The sequence below is a fragment of the Humulus lupulus genome, chromosome 6, assembly GCF_963169125.1.
Source record: "Humulus lupulus chromosome 6, drHumLupu1.1, whole genome shotgun sequence".
NCBI classification, from domain to species: domain Eukaryota; kingdom Viridiplantae; phylum Streptophyta; class Magnoliopsida; order Rosales; family Cannabaceae; genus Humulus; species Humulus lupulus.
Genome location: NC_084798.1, coordinates 41,742,967 through 41,754,398, shown reverse-complemented (window position 1 = coordinate 41,754,398; position 11,432 = coordinate 41,742,967). Strand labels below are relative to the sequence as shown.

At 32.4% G+C, this 11,432-nt stretch overlaps 1 protein-coding gene across 1 annotated transcript; it reads left to right on the top strand.

Annotated features, from left to right (window-relative positions):
* Positions 1 to 7,829: 7,829 nt before the first annotated feature.
* Positions 7,830 to 9,900, top strand: LOC133783982 (pathogenesis-related thaumatin-like protein 3.5). The gene is made up of 3 exons (XM_062223547.1): positions 7,830 to 7,984; positions 8,289 to 8,964; positions 9,550 to 9,900. The coding sequence occupies exons 1-3, from the start codon at positions 7,909 to 7,911 to the stop codon at positions 9,701 to 9,703; spliced, it is 906 nt and encodes a 301-aa protein (XP_062079531.1). The 5' UTR covers positions 7,830 to 7,908; the 3' UTR covers positions 9,704 to 9,900.
* Positions 9,901 to 11,432: the final 1,532 nt, after the last annotated feature.

The window sequence follows — 11,432 nt, the reverse complement described above, 5'->3', positions numbered from 1 at the left end:
GACAATTGTTAAAATAAAAGATCACTTATTTATGAATGGAATAGACAAAAGTTATAAAGTGTGGTCTTTGTACGGAGAAAGAATGAAAGTCATTGATGAGGATCCATCTAAGAATAATAAGTATTTTGATGTGGATTATGAAGTTGATGATATTGCAGAAATGATTGATGATGCACAATATGAGTCACATGTGGATCCAATTAAATTTAAGTCTATCTTAGAAGATGCTTAGAAACTTATTTTCCCTAATTGTACAATATTCACTAAATTATCAGCACTGCTAAGGTTGTATAACTTAAAAGCCAAACATAGATAGAGTGATAAGGGAATGACAGAGTTGTTATCATGTTTAGGAAATTTATTACCAGAAGGTAATGAAATGATATCTTTATTTTATGAGGCAAAGAAGACATTACGTTCGTTAGGCATGCAATATGAAAAAAATACGTGCTTGTCCTAATGATTGCATCTTATATCGAAAGATATTTGTTGATAGAATTGCATGTCTGACATGTGGCGAGTCTAGATGGCAAAAGAAAAAAAATTCTGATGCGGTTAGAAAAAGTGTCCCTGCAAAGGTTATATGGTATCTATCACCGATACCTCATTTGGTTTAGTTGTACCAAAATGATGATCATGCTAAAAATTTATTTTGACATGCCAAAGATAGAGTAAGGGATGCTAAGCTAAGACATCCAGCTGACTCTCCAGCTTGGAAAATAGTTGATGTGAAATGGCTTGAATTTGGCAATGAACCGAGGAATATGCATTTGGGTCTTTCTGTTGACGGAATTAATCCACACTTCCCTTAGTAATAAATATAGTTGTTGGCCTGTAATGCTAGTAATCTATAATTTACCTCCATGGTTGTGTATGAAGAGGAAGTTTACCATGTTGACCTTGTTGATATCAAGCCCTAAACAACTTGGAATGATTTTGATGTAGACCTAGCTCCTTTAATTGACGATTTAAGCACATTGTGGTATAAGGGGGTTAAGGCTTACGATGCTTATAGGAAAGAAAAATTCAATCGTAAAGCAGTGTTGTTGTGGACTGTTAATGATTTTCCAGCCTTCGACAATCTTTATGGATTTAGTGTGAAAGGGTATAAGGCATGTCCCATTTGTGAACATGGGACTCATTCTGAATATTTAAAACACTCTAGAAAGATTTGTTATATGGGACACCGAAAGTTCTTACCTGAAGAACAAAAATTTCAAAGTTGAACAAATGCCTTCAATGGTACACCTAAATTTGGAATGGCTGCACCACCTGTACTTGGAGGACAATTGTTAATAAAGTTGAACAAAGTCCAATGCAAGTTCGGTAATCCTAGAGAAGTGGACACGGGCGCAGATGAACAAGAAAGGAGAAGTTGTTGAGGAAGAAGCTCGAGAGGTGGTAAAGAGGATTGTAAGTGTTCTTTGACCTTTTTTTTTCTTACTAATTTAAATTATTAACGTACATGTTAAATTCTAGCTGATTTAATTATTTTATGTATATAGGCAAAATACAGGCAAAAAGTAGCAGATGGCGAGTTGGTGGAGGAAGGTTCAAACGATATACTAACTATGGCATTCGGCACTCCAGAGTACGGGGGACATGTTAGGGGGGTCAGTGGGCATGTCGTTCCCCGTGCAATTTTTCACAACCCATCTCCAAGAAGAATCGATCACAAACAACAAGGTGTGGAAGATGATCGTTATAAAGACCTTGAAGAGAAATGGCGCCAATCTGAAGAAAGGGCACGTCAACAGGAGGAAAAATTAAACCAATTGATGACGCATATTCAATCTCAATAGAGCGGTGCATTTTGATCATCAAATGCATCTGGTTTAGGTGTTGGAGTAGCCTCAAACACACCACACGCACCATATGCCCCTCCACCACTGACACAGGCACCATATTCCCTTCCACCACCGCACAAGCACAACATGCTCCTCCACCACCGACATGAACATCATATACTCACCCACCACCCTCATAGGCACAATATGCTCCCCCACCACCATAGTCAAACTTTCCTAACGAGGTAACATTTTCTTATTAACTCATTATTGCATATTGGATAAGGTACAAATAAATTAGTTTATCTAAAAGGTTGGCTTTGATTGGTTTGTAATGTAACATATTAATTGCAAGTTGTGTCTTGGTTCGACATAAAATATAATTGCAGAGATGAAACTTTTAAGTACTTGTTGCACAAAAATACATAGTGTTCAACTGCCTTCGGGAAATTATCGTGTGAGAGTTTAGGTATCCATTTAAGAGAACACTAGTTTACTGCATCCTCTTACAATGGAAGACTATACCTTTGTTGGTCAAGCAGTCGAGTACGATGTTGGATGGCCACAACATTGGGTCCTTACTAATCAACAAATGAAAGAGTCACTTGCGCCCTCTACTCAACAACCAAGACAATCAAGGTAAAGAATAGAGGCATTGACACAGGAGCCTATAAAAGTGCCTATGACAAGAATGTTGAAATGTTTGGTGAAGTTTATTGATCAGTGACAAAGAGACCACGTGGTAGAAATTCCTATTGTAGAAAGGGTATTTGGATTCCCAAACGATGCTCAGTTATTGAAAGAGGATATCCTCCAGTTTTGCAACTATGAGATGATTGGACAGATTGAGCTGACATTATATATGAGGTACAATGGTATTTATAAATTTATAGTTTAATTAGTGTAACTTGAAATTTATTAGTATATTGACTTTTTTATATGTAGGGTGCTCAATGATTTAGTGCAGACGAAGAGGTTGAACCACATGTACACTTTCATACATCCTGCTTTAGTATCCACTGATGGAGGAACCAATGAAGCATGAGTTAAAAATCTCTTCGAATGATTTCTGCAGATGGAGCTAAAGACATAGTTTCTAATTTGTCCTTGGAACAACAAGTAAGTCAACTTAATTTTATATACATATATTTTTTATTGATAAATATCTTACACAAAAGTTTTTTGTTGTAGCTTTCACTAGATGTTAGTATTGATTCAACCACACAGTCATTTGGTGACATTTTTTGATCCTGTAAATTCACATTTTCGTTCGGAAATCAATGAGATAATTATCATGTAAGTTATACATATTACTTAATTAATTTACGATTTCATTCGGACTCACATCTGGATACATATTAATATTTTATGCATAACATTAGATTAATATGATACACACCGAAGATAAAAAGAGTCTATTATACTAAAAGTTTGTGTTCCTGAAGTAAGTAAATTATTACTTATCTTATTAAAGTTTTGGACATATTTTTATTATAATAACTTGCTAAATATGATACTTACATTTGGATAACTATGTTGTACTAGTGTCGAAACCAAATTGGGCCTACCGAGTGTAGCTATTACATTATGAAGTTTGCTAGAGAATTGATTTCACAGCCTAGACCGAAGACCTACTTGAAAAGTGAGGTATTGATTTACCCTTTAAATTTAATTTAAACAATCGCTTATGATTTTATTTGGATGAATTATAAGTTATTATTTTAAATTGGGATATTTGCGGCATAAGTACCCAATGTTTGGGTTTTGTACACGGCATAGACCCAATGTTTATTTTTAGTGGCAATAGTACCCAAAGTCAGTAAAAGTGTAATTCCGTCAGCCTCCTCCGTTAGGTCTCCATTTCATGATGACTGGACCAACACGTGTCACTCCGTGATTGGTCCAGCTCAATAATATTTTTAAAATAATTATGATTTGGACCAACAAAAACGTGACACGTGTCTGCCTAATCAGTTCATTAACAGATATAATGGAGGAGACTGGCAGAATTACACTTTTACTGACTTTGGGTACTATTGCCACTAAAAATAAACATTGGGTCTATGCCGCGTACAAAACCCAAACTTTGGGTACTTATGCCGCAATTATCCTTTTTAAATATTTCTTGAATGGTTTAAGAATATGACACCATATACGACTGACGAAATTAAGGAGATACAGGATGAGTGGACTGAATCAATTTTGGCGTATCTCAGTTAGCAAATGAGCAAGTTTGGTGAGGAAATTTTAGTTTAAGTGTTTAATGCTTAGAAATTTAGAATACAATAGTTATAACTATTTACTTAGATTAACTTTGAAATCTAAATTACTTTGTAAAGATTTAACAACAAATGTTAACTATACAAATATTTTATTAATTTCTGGTGTTGTTTTTATGTTTATTCTGTTGTTTTTTCTGTTTTTTCTGTTATTTTTCTGTTTTTGCTGCTATTTTTTTTAATCAAATAGACTAAGGGAATTGACATAAATATTTGCAGTTTCCCTAGTTAAAACATTATGCGCAGTTCCTAACTGACACAAAAAATCACATTTTTTAGCATTTGTGGCAGTTTTCCACTGACGCAAACAAACCTAGCATTTGCGTCAATGCCCAACTATCACAAATCTGGCATTTGTGGCAATGTTTCCCTAACGCAAACGGGGGATTTGTGGCAGTGGAGAACTAACGCAAATGTCAGGCTGGTTTACGTCATGAGATTCTGCGTCACTTTTAAAACTGACGCAAAAAATCAATTGTGGCAGTTAGGAATTGACTCAAATGACCATTTTTGAAGTAGTGCATGTTTACTATCGCTATCTTTTGACCAAGAAAGTTCATACTTAAACTTCTTCCAACAGTCTCGAAGTGGAGTACAAAGAGAATCTAGAATCAAATGAACAGGACGAAGGTCGGACCCAAAAAAGTCAAGTGTAGAAACATATAAAGGGCGAACCAAACAAAAACTTTCAATCATCTCCCATCATAAAGCGATCAAGTCGCCATTGAACATTCGTCACTCCATTTCTTCTATTCGACCCAAGTAAAATGTGGGCCACTAAATCCTAGGTCTGTCAATCCACATGCCTTAAAGGCTCACTGAAATAAGTCCATCTTCATAACAAACTGGATATGATCCCCAACCTTTCCATCAATGCTAAGGATCTTTGAAATTCCCACCACCCACCCAACAAATATTCAAGTAACTCCTTAAACGATGTAAAAGAGTCCAAAATTCATCCCGAGACAAGGCTCGCATATACACCAGTGAAACATAAAACCAATCACCTCAGGGGTAGTCACAAACTGCATCAATATGATGCTTAGAAAAACTTCGAACATCTCCATTCCTCCTTTCGAAGCAAAGCTAAACCATCACTATGTCCAAGCAAATCCACATGTGGAAACCATTAGTAAACCCCGCTAGCTCTTCATCCATTCAAATGCATGAATGTCAGAGTAAAATAAACAAATGGTGATTACTTCGAACCCAAAGCTGGAGAGAAGTGAAAAACTACGGGGCTACTCGAATCTTGTGCATTCCACACCAAGCTCATAGTGCTCAGTGAGGTTGTTCCACAACCTACACCGCTTCCACAAAACTAGAAATGTTCTTAACACCTAGACAACTCCTTTATCACTACCCTTGACACTATCCACCATTATCTTTCTTTTGCTAGTTTTACGGCCTAAAGACCATCCCCACTCGTTCCCATCTCCTAAGCTTTGGCCTTTACCCTTAGCCAATGTTTTTCAACTCTTTTTCTTTGGAGGCAACCACATTTGTGTTCCCCAATAAACACTAATTAAAACTATAATTTTCCATACATTTAACCTCCACCTCATGCAAAATAAAGTTACATTTACTAACATCATTCAAAGGCATGGTACCCATGACATTAGCAAGCCCAAGTTCATCAATACTAGAAGCCTCAAACAGTGACACAGACTTACATTATGTATGGAGGGGCCATGGCCCCCCAAAATTTTGATATATATATATATATATAATATTGATCTATTGATGATGTTTTCTTTTGAGTTTTATATATATACATACATGTGGTCATTATTCTTATTAACTAGTTTTTATACCATCAATGTACAAAAATATGGGAATTATACTTTTCTTAATTTGTATGGAAAATTTTATTAAAGAAAAAATTAGTATGGGAAACACAATTAGTAGCTAACTAAAATATAGAAATGCCGCATTTTTTTTATCATATTTATGTTTTCTTTGATTTTGAATGTAATTTTATTTTGTTCAATTTTTTATTTTTTTAGTTATTTTTTCCTTACTTATTTTTCTTCCATTTTTTATTTTTCATTTTTTTTCTACCAATTTTTTCCTTAATTCTTTTTTCTTTCTATTTTTCCATTTTCTCATTCTTCTTCTTTTTCTTCTTTTCATTTTTATTCATTTATCTATTTTTTTTCTTTCATTTGTATTGATTTTGTTTTTCTTTGTTAATATTTTTTTAGTTTTTTTTCCTTTTTTTATTTCATTTTTTTTCCTTATATTTTTTCTTCATTTTGGTATTTATTTTTTTCTCCTTCTATTTTTTTTTTCTTTTTTCACACATATGAGCTTTTTTTTTCTTCTTCCATTTTTTTCTTTTCATTTTTTTCTACCAATTTTTTCTTCCCATTTTCCCATTATTTTTCTTCTTCTTCTTTTCATTTTTATTCATTTATCTATTTTTTTTCCTTCATTATTTCTTTTATTTTTTTTTCATATTTTTTTAGTTTTCTTTCCAAAGTTTTTTTTCCTTCTTTTTTCTTCATTTTTTGCACTTATTCTTTTCTCATTCCATTTTTTTTCTTTTTTTTTTCACACATATATTTTAACATTACATAACTATTTTACAATTTTTTCTATTTATTATCTTTTATTATTATAATTTTTTCCACTATGTAAAAAAATTCAAATCAATTTTTTCAACATTTTCATTTTACTGTAACCCTTAAGGAACACCAGAATTTGGCAAGAAAACTAATAAAAATATGAAAATATGAATGGGTAACGACAACCTCCGAACACCGAAAAACCAAAAAAACCGTGTATACTGATCTACCGAACACCGAAAAAACCAAAACCGTTTAAACCGAAAACCGAAAAAACTGCCGACGGTGCAAACCGCCACTGTTCGGTCGGTTTGGAAATTTTGGGTGAACCGACCAAAAAAACCGAAACCGACCGAACACAATAAAATAATAATATAATATTATATAATTATTAATTATTAAAAATTAAAATTTTTAATAAAAAAAAAAACTTAAGGCACTTGTAAATGTAATTATGTTCTATATATTTATGTTTTAAAAACATACAAAAATGGAATCTAACAATCCAAAATTTTTAATTTTTTAACTAAAACTTTAAAAAAAAAAAAAATCAATTCGGTTTGGTCGGTTTAACCGACCAAACCGCGGTCCAAAACTGTCGGTTTTTTTTTAAACTGGTTTGGTTCGGTCGGTTTTCGGATTGCACCAATCCGAACCGAAAACCGAATTCTGGATTTTTTTTGGTGAAAAAACCGTCCAAACCGACCGATGCTCACCCCTACTTAAAAACACTTTATTTTAGGACAACAAACCTTGGAAAATACGATTCTTAAAAAAATGTTTAATATATTCAGCCATTGAATTTACCTTTTTCTGATAATCTTATCAAGATTTCAATCGATAATAATTTTATTATTTTCTTATAAGTTCTCTCTAATTAATTTGGTTATCTTTACCACCAATACCTGAACTTTCATTCCGTTCTGTCTATCTAATTTGATACATAGTAAAATTTGTCTCCCAATATTAAAAAAAATACCAGAAAAAATGGCAAAAACAACAAAGTATAACCATTTGGCGAGGCAAAGAATCATGCGATCATTTTCTATTGCTATGTAAGCTAAGCTAAGCAACACTTTTCTATTTTTTTAGACTGTCCTCCTCTGGAGATTCACTCCCTCTCACACGTATTCTTTCGTTCTCTTTACTCTTTCTTCGTCAGCACACATATCATAAGTAGGCATTTATATATAAATACATATATAAACAAAGTCACTCTTCCACAACTTAACGTCACAGAGTCAACCAAATTAAAGTTCTAGTAATTCCATAATAATGGCATTATCAAGTACTAATCCCATATCATTACTTCTCAGACCTCTCATCATCTGCTTAATTATTACAACATCAGGTAATGTTTCTCATCATGCTTCTTTTTTTTTTCCAATTATTCTATTGGAAAATGACCTTAGTTTTTATCAACTAGATACAATTGAGTGAAGCAAACAGTAAGGTATTTATAGGTATATATTGGTCTCTAAATTATATCAGTTCTTCGGCCTAAAATTATATATCTAAGTTTTTATACTAACAAAAGTAGTATTACTAAATTTTAAATTGTGATGACTAATCCATGCCAGTAAATTTTACATTACTAATAAGAATAAATCTCAATTAAAGTATTTTCTATGTATAATGTGTGACTAATTAACCAGGGCCTAAGCTATCCGAAAGTAGAAAAAATTTCGCCATAGTAAATTACTGCAAGGAGATGATATGGCCAGCCATGACAAACAGTGACAACTTCACCGGTGGAGGAATACCTGCACTGAAACCAGGCCAGTCGATGGTGTACACCGCCCCGCCGCAGTGGAGTGGCCGAATTTGGGCGCGAACCGGCTGCGATTTCGACAAGGATGGTAATGGAAAATGCCAAACAGGCAGCTGTGGAAGCCTGCTCAACTGCACCGGCCCCGGTAGCCCGCCAGCCTCAATTGCCGAATTTAATCTAAATGAGACGATCGATTATTACGACGTGAGCCTTGTGGATGGCTTTAACTTGCCTATAGTTGTTAAACCTAGTAATGGTACGGGGAACTGTAGCAGTGTCGGGTGCGAAGGCGACTTGAGGCAAAGCTGCCCGGCGGAGCTTCAAGCCAAAGCCTCTGGAGGCGGCAAAGTCATCGCTTGCCGGAGCGCATGCGACGTGTTCAACAACGACGAGTACTGTTGCCGTGGAACGTACAGTAACCCGGTGAGTTGTGTTGCTACGAATTATTCGAGGATTTTCAAGGAGTTTTGCCCCATGGCTTATAGCTTTGCGCATGATGATCCCACTAGTGTTATTACTTGCTCTGGAGCTGACTATACTGTCACCTTTTGTGGATCCAGGTAATTGATTCAGTTAATTAATACTAACTTTAAGCATTTTTTATTGTCTTTTCTACAGTGAACAACACACTTGGACTTGGACCCTTTAAAATATAATTAAAAAAAACAGTACACTTAGAGATTTCTAATTCTGTTGATTAATACTTACACTTACACTGGTATAAAGGAAAGAAATTATAGGGATTTAGAAAATTAGAAGGATAGAAATGAAAGTATGTCATTGTTTGGTATGTAGAAAGGGTAGAAAGAAAATTGATTTATTTTAATATTATTATAAAATTTTAAATTATTAATATATATACCTGTGTAAAAATAGTTTTTTTTTTCTTTTTTCTGAAAGGGTGTAAAAATAGTTTACTCTTACACATATTTATTTTTGTGTCAAACTTTTTTTCTATTTTTTTCTAATTTAGGAAAAAAAAATTGATGGGTCCTAACTCAATATTTTTCACCTTATTTTTTTTCTCCATTTTTCTAACTAAACAATTCATTTTTTTCTCATTTCTCATATAATATAAAGCATGCAGTATATATATATATGAAATAAAATCACTTTAATGATTTTAAATGCATGCATGTATGCAGGAACCAAACGTTCTGCTCTTATAATGATAACAAGCTTGTTTGTAGTGGATCAAAGAGTGTTAAAGCACTGCTTTCTCATAAATGGTACTGGGGTTTTATTTTGACATTACCTTTTATTTTTATTAATGATCAACATTTTCAAAGTGTACCCTAGCAAAAATGACCTGTATAGTACTATGTAATCGATCATTTTTCCAAGTCTTTTTATTAAGTATGTTTGTAATCTATCAATTTTCCAAGTCTTTCTTAATAAAAGTTGAAATTGTTGGGAGCGGTTGTGGAAGACCTTTTTCTTCTGCACTACCGATAATCAGTGAAATTGATTTATGAGCGAGTGTAAATATATATTTTTTAGAAAATAGTATAATATGTCAAAAAATTAATTAAAATATTGAGATGATAATTTATTTATTTTTTGTTAATTAGGACATGTAAATATTGAATATCAAACAATTTAAATTGGTACAAAAAATAAAAATATATATATAATATCATAAAATATTGGCAAAAAAAATTATTTTCAGCTCATACCCTAGGCTGATAGGCTGATGGTGTGAATCGAACTTCTCCTTGGCAAAAAAAATTTTTACCATTCAATCAATTATATGCACACTTGTTTTTGTGTGTGATACCAGTATGGATCATATTTTGTCAAAGCAAAGCTTCGTACTTTCTAGGGTAAATACCATTTTAGATAATGTATTGTGCAAAAGTTACTAATTAGACCATCTATTTTGTTAAATAACAATTTAGACTATGTGTTTTACAAAATGAAACAAATTAATATCATCAACCATGTCTTGCCCCAACACCCTCAAGCTCAGAAACCATGTCGATCTCCTATGCCAAATGATGTTGTCTCGTCAATCTCCTCCACCACTTCGGTCAATCTCCAATTCCGTGCCCATGTCCTCCACCAATCCAGTCTGGCCACTTGCAAGGAAGAAAGTAAGAAAAAGAAGAAGAAAAGAATGTTAGATCTAGGGTTTAGATTTTTAGATAATTATGTTTTACTTTTTTAAAAATATGAATTAAAAATATTTATGTTCTTTTAGTTAAGTTATATAATTTAATTTTTTACTATTTTATTTTAAAACTAATTTAATTTATTTTATATTTTAAAATATATTTTTAATTAATTCATTAATTAGAAAATTTGAGCGTATTTTGGACATATTAAAAAAAGTTTGACCAAAATCAGGCTCAGGGTATTAATTTGTTCTATTTTGTAAAATGCAAGATTTAAATTGTCATTTAACAAAATAAATGGTCCAATCGATAATTTTTGCAGAACAAAGGGTCTAAAATGACATTTATCCTACTTTTTATTTATTATTTATATATTTTTATGAAAAAAAAAATTATTTCATTTCAAATAAATTTTAGATTAATACACTATTGTATTATAATACATAATGCATATATACACATGAATAAAACAATTTATTAAAGTTTCAATTTTTTATAAACAAATTAATATAATTAAATAATCATTATAATTAATAAAAATTTGAATATAGATTTTTATATAACTTCCTCATAAAATTATGAGGAAGGGTATCTGAACCCAGTCTATAAATACATGAGATTAGTCATTTGTATTTTTCACGTACAATTTTTGTACTGAAACTCTAGGAAATTGCTTCCTTAAGCTTTAACTCAGATCAATCAATAAAAGTGATGTGGACTAAGTAGAAATAACTACTGAGCCACGTAAAAAATTAAATTTTACATTTCTTAAAATCGTTTTCTTTTCTGCTTAATTGCTATTAAGTTTTAGTTGACAAAAAAACTGCATCAACATGATTGATTTCCAACCCACCTAATATAGTAATTGGGCAAGTTAAAATTTTCTTAGTTTCTGGTTGTATTTTTTTGTCAAT